Source organism: Primulina eburnea, chromosome 12, assembly GCF_022965805.1.
Source record: "Primulina eburnea isolate SZY01 chromosome 12, ASM2296580v1, whole genome shotgun sequence".
Taxonomy (NCBI): Eukaryota; Viridiplantae; Streptophyta; class Magnoliopsida; order Lamiales; family Gesneriaceae; genus Primulina; species Primulina eburnea.
The window spans coordinates 33,273,990-33,288,958 of record NC_133112.1 but is presented as its reverse complement, the minus strand read 5'-3'; the positions used below and the strand labels follow the sequence as shown (position 1 = coordinate 33,288,958).

General features: G+C 35.3%; 2 protein-coding genes across 13 annotated transcripts; both read left to right on the top strand.

Annotated features, from left to right (window-relative positions):
• Positions 1-2,131: 2,131 nt before the first annotated feature.
• On the top strand, positions 2,132-6,069 carry LOC140807982 (ultraviolet-B receptor UVR8-like). Of its 12 annotated transcripts, none has more exons than XM_073164968.1 (8): positions 2,132-2,412; positions 2,490-2,631; positions 3,206-3,244; positions 3,404-3,640; positions 3,733-4,082; positions 4,168-4,569; positions 4,935-5,322; positions 5,575-6,069. In XM_073164968.1, exons 4-8 carry the CDS (start codon positions 3,419-3,421, stop codon positions 5,815-5,817), a joined length of 1,605 nt encoding a protein of 534 aa, XP_073021069.1. In that variant the 5' UTR covers positions 2,132-2,412; positions 2,490-2,631; positions 3,206-3,244; positions 3,404-3,418; the 3' UTR covers positions 5,818-6,069. The 12 variants fall into 12 exon arrangements, with proteins under 12 accessions (XP_073021069.1, XP_073021062.1, XP_073021067.1 ...); XM_073164961.1 differs by having other exon boundaries at positions 3,348-3,640; XM_073164966.1 differs by having other exon boundaries at positions 3,327-3,640.
• Positions 6,070-9,964: 3,895 nt separating this feature from the next.
• On the top strand, positions 9,965-11,813 carry LOC140807984 (probable pectate lyase 5). Its single transcript, XM_073164971.1, has 4 exons — positions 9,965-10,150; positions 10,262-10,999; positions 11,100-11,238; positions 11,321-11,813. Exons 1-4 carry the CDS (start codon positions 9,969-9,971, stop codon positions 11,540-11,542), a joined length of 1,281 nt encoding a protein of 426 aa, XP_073021072.1. The 5' UTR covers positions 9,965-9,968; the 3' UTR covers positions 11,543-11,813.
• Positions 11,814-14,969: the final 3,156 nt, after the last annotated feature.

Genomic DNA, 14,969 nt, shown 5'->3' with positions numbered 1-14,969 from the left:
AATTTGGTATAATTAGAAATAATTATTGAGTTGATTAATTAAAATAATAATTATTCAAATGAATCTAGAAGTGTTTTAAAAATATGTATTTCAAAATATCTTAGATTTAAACTATATATATAGAGTTTAAATAAAATAAATAAAACACAAGTACTAATTAAATATAAAACCGGTATAAATGGGAATGAGTTACTATCATATTAATTGTGTGATTATATTTTTGAATTATGGTTATTTAGTTGATTTTCTGAATTGTTGGAATTGATTTGAGCAATAATTATTTAATAAAATCGCATTGGTTGAAAGTTATAAATTTAAACGAGATGTTGGATATAATATGCAACTTGGTCCAAGATTTAGAATATTATAATGAAGTTTTGACAATTAAATGGATAAGTTGGATTTTAGTAAATAAATTCAATTTTAGTAATTTTTGGGAATTAAGTTTATTATTTTAGTTTTATTGATGAATTGTGAATTTATTACACATGTTATCTTATTTGTTAGACTGAAGTGATCAAAGTTAAGGCTTGTTGTGGTTAAAATCGATTTAGGTATCTTACAGTTCGATAACATACGAAGGTAACATATAAATTATGTTTTAGACATATTTATTGTTTTATAGTTGTTAATGTGTGAAGTTATATGAGTTGTTAAATGCTTTGTTGATTTTATGTTAAATTATTTGACATATTTTATGACATGACATTATGGCATTCATGCAATCATTCTTGTGACTCTTTCATCTTGTTACATTGTATTCTTGGCACATGTGGTTATTTCGAATCAGCTAGCGGGTTTCAAGTCGAGTTATATCTTGATACCGAAAATATTATTGTCTATTTTCTTGATATATTTTCTGTGTGATATGCACTTGAAATATTGACATTATACATTATTCTTTATTGTGCATTCCGGTTGTATCGTTATCAGCTATATGGAGACTGAGTCGTGGGTGTTTGATTAGACACAACACGATATACCTTGCATACTTGACAGTGCAGTTTAGCAGCATGACGTTGCAGCTCCTTATGTGTTGTTGTTCGAGCATTACTCATGTTATTGTCGTACCGTTTATTGGCCATATTCTCATGTTGTTATTGAGTCATGTTTCATATATTGCATTATTCATTTTATATATGTTTTGTACATTATTTATGTTTATTGTTGTTATTATTGCACTGTTTAATAACAAAATCTTAACATCAATATTTTATACAAAGGGGCTGTTGTGGTTGCTGTTGGACACCATGGTAGGTAACCAAAGAAGTTTTGTAGCAACAGGACATGGAGCTCGTGATTGAGATAGGATTTCTCGGTGGCCAGAGTAGAAGTATCCCAGTTAGTCAACTTTTATTATTTGGAGCTTGATCCGTTATATGTCAATTTATATTGAATGGAGAGATGCCCCGTGCTTTTGTATAGTGATTTGCAGTTGTTATGACGCATTTGGATTTATTTTATGTTGTTGTGAACCTTTTCAGCTATATTTGAATTGCTGCTTGTGAACTGTTGATTTGAGTCTGATAGCCATTTGTGTCCTATTGTTTATGAATATCACAGTGTTGACCTTGAGTCATTTTTCTTTTGCACGTATTTTAAAATTTTTGATATGTTTTATTTACGTAAAGGTCATTCCGAAATTTTTCTAGAATCTGAGGTATATTTTTATGTCTTTTAAATCATTTCCGTTGCAGATTTAAATTAACATGTAACAATATTTAGAAAAAAAAAGGAAAATTGGTAATTTTTTACTTAAAAAAGTAATTTTTACATATAAAAAACACACGGATATCCGAGAAAACTCACAAACAGTCTCGGAGGCAAAACGAATTTTTCCCGACGTCGTGTGATCGATTATCCATCAGTCAAATATTGTGGAGTATGTTTTGAGGATTGGTGTTTGATATCTTTTTCTCGTAGAAAGATTTACTTCTAGGCATCTCTCGATTTAACCTTGTGTTTGGATTAAAAAGAACCACCCTCGATAAACCTTTCAAGAAAAAACGAGAGAGAAGACGCAGAAACCACAAAGCAAAATAAGCTGACACCTCATTTTTTTGCGTTCCTTCTAAATTACATTCCATCCGAAGGAGAAAATAAAGGCTTATATAAATAACTTCACATATTCGCTCGCATACTATCTTTTCTCCGCAACTATTTTCTTTTATCTTTTATTTACATCTCTCAACAGAGATTTCTTCAAAGAAAACATCCCATCTATAGAACCATTTTTTTAACCTTTAATCATATCATATCTGAAAATCACCGGAAAATATCACCACAAAAATCCTTTGGCCAGATAGAGACCCAATTCAAGATTCTTCCTTTTGATCGGAATTGTGACTGTTTTTGGTGATTTTTTCAACTGATGTCACACGGGTTTTGAGGAATCATTGGCCGCTTTTGCATGTGAACTACGTTTCTGAGTTTTGTTTCTTGATCTGTTTATATATCCGATGTACAGCAATATGCTCTGTTTATTGCAGTTGTGTAAATTGTCACTTGATCTTTGGTGTTGAATGAAGAATCGGACTTGTTTTTATTGATCATCTGAAGATCCTTTGACACGTGGATTGTTAAAGATTGGGACTTTTGTGGTCAAATTGTGTGTGGAAGTGGTTGATTGTGGTGATCACTCTTGTCTAATTGTTATCCGATCATTATTAATCTTTTAAATTAATTCACCATCTGAATTTGGGTATTGCAAACCTTTGGGATTTTCTTGATGATCAGTGTTCTTTATTTTTACCTTTTCGGTTTGAAAATTCCTTTCTTTTGGTTGTGGAATATGCTATATGGAACTTTTGGTGTGCTTAAAGGCACAGTATTCTTTATTTACAGCAGACGTATAAGTTACAAGTCACCTTTCTTGTGAAGATGCAATTGCTAAGTGTTTGATTGCAAGATACTGTTTGCTTTGATTCTTCTTGTTTGATTGTAAGATACGATATCTTCGATTCCTCAGATGGGCTTGCGACTTTATGATTATTTCAGTTTAATTGTCCACGATGTATTGCTTGCTTGGTGAAAACCTGCATTAGTTCTTTAACAACTTTTTACACCACTGAATAACACCGAGTGACAATGTTGATGTGGGAATTTACATGCAATGATCTGGACTTGTATGAACAATGTAGTTTGGTATTGTATGGTATTGTTCAATCATGGTACGTTTTTTGATGACTTTGTTGTTTTACTGCAGGTTTTGATAAAAATTCTCTGGTCAACTCATAACTCAAAGGTATGTCTCACTCCATTATGATAAGGGCTGGCTTCTTTGGTGAATTGAGCTTGAATTTGAATAATGTGACATAATGGTGAAGGATATATGAAAATCTATGCAGGTGCGATTGGTTTTCCGGAGAATTCAATATTCATTTCCCCTAGTCGGGCACTGCAGGAGTAAGTGGTGCTCATGGATGCCTCTACCGGTGGAACCTCAAGTGTTCAATACCACAACATTGCAGAGCAACCAATTACTTCACTGTCTCCCCCTCCTGTAACATATCAGAGGCAACAACGTCATTGTTTTGGAAATGTGAGCCCTGGGGAGTTTCCATTGTCTGCCAACCCTTCCATTGTTCTTCATGTCCTTACCGGCTGTAATCTGGATGCCCAAGATCTGGCAAAACTTGAGGCAAGTGTGTTTTGACTATATATTCTTATAAGCCCCCTCGAGTTTGGCGTTCGAATTGATGATGCTGCTGATTATCACGATTCTTTTTGCAGGTAACATGTTTCTTCTTTAGGCAGCCAGCATACTTTTCCCCCGACCATGAGCTATCATTATCAGAGCTTGCAGCTCTTGACATGTGCCAGAAGAGAGCTATTTTTAAACCTATGACATTAGAGCAGCGTCAAGATTTGAAACAAAAATGCGGGGGATCTTGGAAACTTGTCTTGAGATACTTGCTGGCTGGAGAAGCATGTTATAGGCGGGAGAAGTCACAAGCAATAGCCGGTCCTGGCCATAGCATTGTCGTGACTTCTAAAGGAGCCGTCTATTCATTTGGTTCAAATAGCTCAGGACAACTTGGACATGGAACCATGAATGAGGATGCGAGACCTCAGCTAATCAGGTTACTAATTTACCGTTATTGAAGTTGACAACTGTAACACAAGGGTTGCTGATATAATAATGTATGTGTTCTTTTTGTGATGCAGATCCTTGCAAGGCATTCGTATTATTCATGCGGCAGCAGGGGCTGATCGTACAATGCTAATTAGTGATACGGGACGGGTATATGCCTCTGGAAAAGATTCATTTGGGGAAGCAGAATATGGGGCTCTAGGAAATACATTAGTAACTACTCCCAAACTTGTCGAATCTCTGAAAGACATCTTTGTCGTGCAAGCTGCTGTTGGAAATTTCTTCACCGCCATATTATCTAGAGAAGGCAGGGTCTACACATTTTCTTGGGGAAATGAAAACAAACTTGGCCATCAAACAGAGCCAAGTGACGTGGAGCCCCGTCTGTTGCTGGGGGCGCTTGAAAATATACCAGTTGTTCAAATTGCAGCTGGATACTGCTACCTTCTTGCTTTGGCTTGTCAACCCTCTGGCATGTTAGTCCCTCATTTTGTTTCTTTGAATTTTGGGGTGGAGGGAAATATAAATTTTAGAAAATTACATGTAAGCTTTCAAATTTCTTATATTTGGTGCAAATGCTTCCCCCTCGTCACGGCTGGATCTACCCCCGTCAATATTGTTTGTGTAAGTGCTTTAAGGAAAGAATATAGATAATCTTGGATAGATTTGGTCGTTGCTATTCGAAACTTTCTGCACGTGCTTTTAAAAAGTTTTGGTCTATTTCGGGTGAGAATCGACTACTATCACTTTGATTTTTTCATAATTTGCCCATTTCCTTTGGTTGGTTTCTATTGTTTTTTACTTCTCTGATACGGCTTGCGCTTCTTGGTTGACATATCAGGTCAGTGTACTCTGTGGGTTGTGGATTGGGTGGGAAACTTGGACACGGCTCTAGAACTGATGAGAAACAGCCGAGATTAATTGAACAGTTCCAAAATTTGAATCTTCAGCCAACAGTAGTTGCAGCCGGTGCCTGGCATGCTGCAGTGGTCGGAAAGGATGGAAGAGTTTGCACATGGGGTTGGGGACGTTATGGTTGCTTGGGCCATGGGAATGAAGATTGTGAATCGATGCCTAAAGTTGTCGTAGCACTAAGTAATGTCAAAGCAGTTCATATCGCGACTGGTGACTATACAACCTTTGTCGTCTCAGATACTGGTGACGTTTATTCCTTTGGATGTGGAGAGTCGTCCAGTCTCGGACATAACACTGCTGCTCCTGATGAACAGGTTCTTTTCCAAAATTCCAATTCATTTGTTGTGATAATATCTTTTAAGTTCATGCTCAAACTGCAGGATAAACGATAGACGAAGACACTCTCTCTATACATATGTATATATATGAATGTAATATTTAACAGTGCATTTTAAACTAGACTTCACAAACTCTATTACAATGATATTAATGCTTAGCCAAATCCAGTTGGAGGGAAACCTCAATATATCCGACTCTAACAAGTGAAGATTTTGTTCTGAACGCAGGGAAACCGGCATTCAAACATACTGAGCCCGGAGCTCGTATCCTCGCTAAAACGAATGGACGAAAGGGTTGTACAGATCAGCCTCACAAATTCCATATACTGGAATGCTCATACTTTTGCACTCACGGAATCTGACAAACTATACGCATTCGGCGCGGGTGACAAAGGACAACTGGGTGTGGAGCTCCTTGCAAACCAAACCGAGAGGTCGAACCCAGAGATGGTCGATATCGATCTCACGTAACAACTCGTCCCCCGTGTTTATTGCTGCACATCTGTGTTTTATTTATCATTATTAATCATGTGGATACCATCACACATTGCTGCATTTACTCTCTGTATTTCTATGTCTATTTCATGTAAATAGAAACAAATGATTGTCAAGAAGGTAGGAAGGATTTAGGAGCTGCGGAATTATTAAAAATGTTAGAAATTCTTTAGCTCTTTGCCTCAGCCAGTAAATATTTTTTTCTAAAAAAAAAGAGTCCTTTGTCAATGTTTTTATGATTCTGATCATGAATGAAAGAATTGCTATAGTTAGTTTTGTTTAAAAAATATTACGACAAAGAAACCGTAGTCGTTATCTTTCGATGCGTACAGACATACTAAATTACTAAAACCATGGTTATGACCTTCAATCTATGAAAGGGGTGCCCTACCGAATTCAAGCATTGATTTTATCTACCACACAAAGTGAATCATGTTGAAGCCTCCAACATTGTTTTTAAATAGCATATTCGAATGTTACATTTACTTCATAGAGTTGTAACATCTATTCTCTACAAGCATTCTGATACAACTTTCCTCCTCTAAACTCATTATCGACGGCCTTACCTCGCGCTGACCCCGATAACCGCGCGAGTTACGTGCAATGCATGTTCTTATTAGCAAAAGAAAGTTTTGAACAAATGATTAATTTCGAGAAATTTCAAGAAATTAGTATGGCATCTTTCTAATATGGATGTGCTTAGCTCTTTGCTATCATGGAGTAACACATGACCCTATCCTCCACATCTCCACATGTGCATTCCCCAACTCAACCAACACAAACAAATTATTGAACATGTGGCTAATGTATAATAATATCCAAAACCTTGGAAAGAGGATAATGAGAAAACAATTCAAATTATCTATAATTGGTCTTTCGTTATAATATTCTAATTCTACGAGGATATACGTTGTTTCTATTTCAAATATTTTAATTGTCGGGGAGTAAGGAGTGCCCATGAAAAAGAGATATAGAAACGTGACTCTTTGATTGTTGTACGGTTTAAAATATTTGAGTTTCACAGTTACCAACAACTATAATTTTTAATAATGTAATATCTAGTGTTTATTGTTGGACTTAGAAGCTTATTGGGCTTGTTCTTTTTGCATGAGAAATTGGACAAGCAAGCAAGGCCTAGTAGATGCTAAGTGGAAAATGTCCCACATTGGAAAATGAACATAACATTGGTGAGTTTATATTGTATTATACTTTATGAAAGTGTAATAATGATTGGTTAAGAGGCTCTCTCTCGCGCACACAGCGGAGGGAGGTGCAATGGAAAAAGAAAGGCTGGACTTGGGTGCAAGCGTACGAGCGCGACCTGGGTGCGTCGAGTGTCGAACCGATCAAAACAAAATTTCCCACCAAGGTTCACCTGGCTTTAGCTATTTTTATTTTCGAAAAATTATATTATGGACTGACCTTTGGTGCTCCAGCTGGATTGACCTTTGGCTTTTCGGATGGCCAGTCGTGACTGTCCATATGGAACCAGAGTGCCTATATTTGTTGTCATCTTTTTGCTATTTTTGTTGTCTCGGTTGCTGCTGCTTCTTCCACCGGCTGTTGTTCCTCTGCCGCTACTCTGTTCTCGTGATAAAGTTCATGTACTTTTCAGTTCGTCATAGTGGTGCCTCGTGCTAGGGTACTGCTGGTTGTTCCATTGTATCCTGAGAAATAGACGTCCAAGTTTATCCTCGAAGCACATACTCGGAAGGAGGGGACGAATCTGTTCCTCGATTTGATTTATTTATGCTTCGTGCTTCTGTTTTGTTCACAATACTGACTCGCTGTTTCGTATACCTTTTTATTTCTTCCATATATTTTGTTCATCAATTATTTTGGAGATTATAAGAATTGTATCTAGTCATATTATTACGCTATCAATTCGACTAAAAGAATATCATTTCTTTAAATTCGAATATAATAATGGTGGCTAAGATTTGTTTTGAAATGAGACATTTGGTGGGCCGCAAGAACAGAGAACTATCCACATGGGTGAACATTGCTCCCCGGCCCAATTAAAAAGTCCACGTCATCAAATTGACCAACATGGATATATGAATTAATTTTTTTTTAATTTATAAATATATACAGTGGCAGGGTTTATCAGTAGCCATACCCCTAAACCATGTGGAATTAATTTTTCCTACCTTGCCATTTAATAAGTGGGGGACCTACAATTCCTATTTAGAAGCCAAACTAAATAATTAAATTTCAAGGTTATATAAATAATTACAGAGTATCAGATATACAAATGAATCGAGGTGAGACGGTCTCACGGATCGTATTTGTGAGATGAATCTCTTATTTGAGTCATCCATAAAAAAATATTACTTTTTATGCTAAGAGTATTACTATTTATTGTGAATATTGGTAGGGTTAACCCGTCTCACAGATTAAGATTCGTGAGACGGTATCACATGATACTCACTCTCGACTGAAAGCCACATTTACTTAAAAATGTTACTGGTTATCTACAAAAATGTCGGCACATGGTATGTCTTAAATGAATCGGTTGAAATTTCCAAAATGTTCCCTAAATGCAGAAGCACAAAATTGATTTTTGTGCTACTTTTGAGCAGGGCGGGAAGTGAAATCATATGTTGAATTTAATTTAATAAAAAAAATACTCATTTATTGATATGGTAGAAATTTTATTTTTATTTTATTTTTTGACAGAAAATTAATCTATTCATAAAACAAATCATGAGAAGCTACATCCTTCAACTAATATGAATAAATATCTTCACTCCAAGTAAACGGTGAGGATAAGATAGAGCAAAATACGCTAAATAAAGAGCGACTTTGTTTGAACCTCCACTAACATTACGAGTTTTCATAAAACAATCAGAATGAATAAGCTCTCAAATGTTTAAGTGGTTAATAATGTCCGTAGGATCTGTCAACGCAATAACAACTTGAACCGAATCTGAAAACACCCATACATTGCGATAATTATCTTGCACGGCGAACTTCAAACCAAATGGAACATCATTGAGTTATGCAGCAACTACTGGACCCGGATGGCGGATACACCGAGCTGAAGCGACACAGATAATTCCAATGTGATCTCTAATTGCTGTTCTCACACTAAAAACACTATTCTGCTCATGGAAACTTGGATCAACATCAAGCCTAAAGTGTCCCAAAAGAGGTTTATTCTATTTCTTCACTCTATCATGATGTTTAGCCACTAGTTCGAAAATTTCTCAAGATAAGAAATAATCCAATTCACCTTAAGCAACTGGTTGATTCTCGTAAGATTATGTTTACAGGTGCAAATATCCTTCCAAACGGCCCAGGATTGCATAACAAATAACTCAAAATCATGTTTTGAGAAAAGTACAAGATATTCTTTCTTGAAGTTTTTGGACTATAAAATAATTATCAGAGGTTATTTTATTTTAAAGGGTACGTCATAATTCTTGCTCAAAATATATTCGCAAGGCAAAAAATTGTGTGATACGGTCTCACGGGTCGTATTTGTGAGACAGATCTCTTATTTGGATCATCCATGAAAAAATATTACTTTTTATGCTTAGAGTATTACTTTTTATTGTGAATATGGATAAAGTTGACCCGTCTCACATATTAAGATCCGTGAGACGGTCTCACATGAGACCCACTAAAAAAAACTTGTGTGAGACGATCTCACGGGTCGCATTTGTGAGACGGATCTCTTATTTGGGTCATTCATGAAAAAATATTATTTTTTTATGCTAAGAGTATTACTTTTTATTTTGAATATGGGTAAGATTGACCCGTCTCACAGATTATTATTCGTGAGATGATCTCACTTGAGACCCGCTCATCTTATATTTGGTATTTTAGTTAAGATTACGTGTTCCATTGTGATAAATTATAAATGGATGCAAGAGAAAGATCTAAACATATCATTTCGATTAGTTCAAAATTTAAAATATTTGAATTAAATCGTTATCTCATATTATATCTTTTCATAAAAGGGAATGTACTGGAGAATTTAATTGATAAACTCGATTCATTATATTTGTAAGTACTGCATCATATCCACATGGAAAGATGCATAATTTCAAATCATACAGAGAAAGTAGGGCCAAATTGCCCATCCATTAAATTCTTCCAACCTATATATAAATAAATAAATCATGGCAACCAACTCTAACCAAACTAGACACATGCTTCCTAATTTTCCAAATTTCCCCCCATTTTCACCAAACATGAAAATCCCACTTTTCTTTGTGGTATTACTTCCTTTATTATTGAATGCAGCTTCCATATTATCTTCACCAGTTCAAGATCCTGAACTAGTAGTCCAAGAAGTCAATGAGTATGGACTCAAAACACATTCTTGAATTCTCGAATTTAGTTAAACATGATGATTTAATATTATTTTATTTCAAAATTTCTGTGTAACAAAGTGCCTGTATGTATTTTGCAGGAAAATCAATGTATCAAGAAGGAACTTGGGATTTCTCTCATGCAGCACGGGTAACCCGATGGACGATTGCTGGCGTTGCGATCCTGACTGGGAAAAGAACCGCCAGAGACTCGCGGACTGCACCATTGGGTTCGGAAAACACGCGATCGGTGGCAGAGATGGCAAGATTTACGTAGTCACGGACTCGGGGGATGATGCAGTGAATCCAAAGCCAGGAACTTTACGTTATGGTGTCATCCAAAACGAGCCATTGTGGATCGTTTTCGCCCGTGACATGGTGATCAAACTCAAACAAGAACTCATGTTAAACTCATTCAAAACCATTGATGGGAGAGGCGCGAGTGTACACATAGCTGGAGGACCGTGCATCACCATACAATTTGTAACAAATATCATCATCCATGGAATAAATATACATGATTGCAAGCAAGGGGGGAATGCGTATGTGAGGGATTCGCCCGAGCATTATGGATATAGGACAGTGTCCGACGGAGACGGGGTGTCGATATTCGGGGGGAGCCATGTTTGGGTCGACCATTGTACGTTGTCTAATTGTCGCGATGGCCTGATCGATGCCATCCACGGCTCCACGGCTATCACGTTGTCGAATAATTACTTGACTCATCATGACAAGGTCATGCTTTTGGGGCATAGCGATAGTTATACACAAGATAAGAACATGCAAGTAACCATTGCCTTCAACCATTTCGGAGAAGGGCTCGTGCAGAGGATGCCAAGGTATTACAGGGCGATGAGACTTATATTTCTTAAAACTCTTAGGGTGTAAGAAATTTGATTTCGGGACTTAAGTTTAGGATTTTGTTGACATGTTTTGCAGATGCAGGCATGGGTATTTTCATGTGGTGAATAATGACTACACACATTGGGAAATGTATGCAATTGGTGGCAGTGCAGATCCTACAATAAACAGCCAAGGCAATAGATTTCTTGCACCAGACAGGGTGGAAAATAAAGAGGTGATGATTTAGAAAAGTCGGCCCTTCGCCTAAATTCCTAAATCGGCACTACTAAAAAACGGACTGAAATTTGCTTTTTCAGGTGACCAAGCACGAGGATGCACCCGAAAGCAAATGGAAGAACTGGAATTGGAGATCAGAAGGAGACCTTATGCTAAACGGGGCATTCTTCACTCCATCTGGTGCCGGTGCCTCGTCTAATTACGCCAAGGCATCTAGCTTGAGTGCGAGACCATCGTCCCTGGTGAGCTCCATGACCTATGGAGCCGGTGCACTCAGCTGCAAGAAAGGTAAACGGTGCTAGCCGCCTTCAGGCCGTGTCCTCAAGAAAGCCCATTAAAACAAATGGGGTTTCAGAATTCGGCCTATTGATTGAATTTTAGAGATGCATCAGTTTCGGTTACTTAACTAGCAATTGTAACAACCTCAGCCTGTCCCTTTCGAAATGACAAACATTTAAGAAAGTATATAATATCTTAAATAAATGTGAGTCAAAAAGTGTAAACAAGGACTGGTGGGTTGATCATGGAAATTTATCCATGAAATATTTTAATATGAGAAATCAAGTTCTTAGAGTTCGTCTTCCGATTCAATATTTTGCAATATGAACTTACTCTCCACCATATGTAGGACATTTTAACAAATCTCACGTCCAGGAATGAACAACCGGAAGTGGAGACATTAACGAGTGACCCAACTATGATAGTCAAACACATAACGATGGTCAGGACTCTGATATCATATTAAGATTTGAATTTGTACATAACTCAACCTCAAAATCTAGCTCAAAGGGAAGGATTGTCCAAGTCCATATATATAACTCCTACGAACTCTACCCAACCAATGTGTGACATCTTAACAATACGGAGGTTTAGTTTTAGCTACTACACCATGTTTATCAGACCTGAGACGACTACAATCACAAGTACAAGGAAATGTGAAATTTAATCGAGTTTAAAACGTTCATTGGGTCGAGCTAAGGGTCGTAACGGGACGCAGTTGTGACAAATCCCTTCCTACTCAAAAAGAGAAGGACGGGCTTCATTGGTCCGTTTATCAAGCATACGACACGTATAATTTCTAATTTCGACACTATGAGGCTATAGCAGAACAAAAATTTTAACAAGCAAAGAACTACATCGTTCTCTGTACTCTGTATGAACTATATCGTTCCAATCTCACATCATTCAAGAAATTAGTAGGTAAAGGGTGTCGTTATTGACCCACGAGGGGGGTTTTCCTCACATGGAGAATGATTGGCTGATAATCAATTTAACAAAAGACAAAAGCTAAAAAGCACTTAGGCCACTTCACTACTTCAGAAAGGACCATGTTTTAATCAGTGGATTGAATTCCCATCAATCAATAAGACAATAACAGCACATTTGATAAAATTTCAATGTACCTCTCAGATCTGGTTCTGAGAACTAGAGAAAGTTAGAAGCCCTTTTGTCTTTACTCCTCAACGATCACTAAATTTAACAGAGTGCCATGTAATTCTCTTTTCACGTGTAATTAGGGGCAGACTCAGGATTCTTACCGTCGAGATGGGTTCCGGCCCCAGGCGAAAACGGTGGTCTTAACATACATTTTCTAATACGGCAAATGGATGCATTAAATGGTGGTACACAGTGGAGATTTCAAACATGTTTTTGCTTTATTTTCATATTATTATCTCAAGTTACCACATATGTTACCCATAATGACATGATTATGGACATATGTTTTATCATAACACATGCGACAAATATCTTATTTCTATACCGGTGATTGGAAGGATGGCTACCATTTGAAAGGGATCCAAGGAGTCATAAATGTAAACCACCAACCCTTTATTTATGACAACATGGAGGTGGCAAAGGCACGGGGTTGCCCACTTAGCCATAGATAGGAAGGATATCAAGATTCAAGAATTCAAGCCTCCGTGGACATTTACTGCAAGTAAATTAATGATGCATACATATGACCCAAGTGTCAGCGTACGCAGACCGTAGTTGCATATGAGATGAATAGTGTGACCCATTATGTCATATAATTTAACAGTAGGGTCAAGAGCAATCCAGCTTCGTATGAATGGAATATCCCGTCCCGCTTTTTAGACTCTAACTAGTATTTAACCCGTGCGATGCACGGGATGATATTATTAAAAATTAGTGAAAATGAATAGATATTTAAATTAAAAAAATAATATAATTATAAAATATCAAAAACTATTTTTCGCTGATTTTAAAAAACTTTCTTAAATACAATGCATGTCGATTAATTTTTTTAGCTAATAATCATTATCATATCTCAAAATTTTGTGACATGTCACGTGTTTGACACATTTGAATGATAACAATAATTGTTTCATCAATATCTTTATCCAAATGGGTTGTGATTTAATTTACAAAATCTATTCATAATATACACAACAGCCTATTATTCTGAAATAAAATGAAACATGTGATCATAAGTAAATTATGTATAAATCAGAAAAGTTATTTAATTCATATTTATTACGTGTATTCCAAAACAATGTCAATAAATTTTATAAGGTGTCGTCTAATAAGATGCTTACTTTTTTTAGAATTGGTTTAATCACTTTTATTACAGAAAATTTTATACTATCATGTATCCGTGAACTTTGTAATATAGAAAAAAATTATCACATTAATAATTAAAATTTTGTATAAATAGATGAATAATATTTTTTACTTCTCGATCATGAAAGATAGACTTTAAAGTATCTTGTTGTTCTCGTTGTTTCCATATGTAGGTAGTTCATAACAACGAACAAATTTAAATTTGAACGAACATTATATCTTGGAAGGATTCAACTCATATATGGTGCTGAAAAGATGGGTCATTTCAGAATGCAATTTTGGAGTAGATAAATTTAGTAAGATAAATAAAATAAAATTTGTTTCTAATATAGTATGCAATACTGCATTATTTATAATTTCAGATTCAAATAAAACATCCCAATGTATAAAAATTATACATTGGATGCTTTTGACATAATTATATCATACATTAACTCTTTCAAATTATGGAAATCTCGAATTGCATGCATTGAGTGTCAAATATTTCTGATTATTGATGGTAATATACGCGTTTGTTGAGAGTAATTTAATGTCCATTTGAAACTTTTTTGAATCTATCTCTTTTAATTTTTTTGTGCTCTCTTATTTTATTTTTAAGAAGACAATTCAAGATATATACAATATACATATGGTTTTGGAAGAAAACTACAACACATTAATTCTTTCAAAATAAGGTAATTTCGAAATAATATGTATTTGAGATAAAAAAATTTATGATTAATAAATGGTAAATTAATGTTATTGGAAAATTTTAGTGATAACTTTTAATACTCAATCAATTTTATTTTTAGAAAAATTAAATAAACTAAATATTGTATTTCTTTTTTATTAAGTGATTTGGGTAGGAAATTACTTAAAATAGAAAAATTTATTTTTGAATGATTTACCTTATGAGTGATACTGAACATTGCAATCATTTGTATTTTAAATTTATTTATACATTTTAAATTGAACTGATTGATATAATCAATGCAAAAGTTTTAATATAGTTTACGTTTTCAATAGAGTTTAGTTTTAATTTGAGTAAAAAACAAAAAAAAAAAACATATAATACATAAATTACATTTGAAATAATATAAAAATTACTTAAATTCAAAATTGAATTAATTGAATTGATATAATCAATACAAACAATAATTGAAGTCA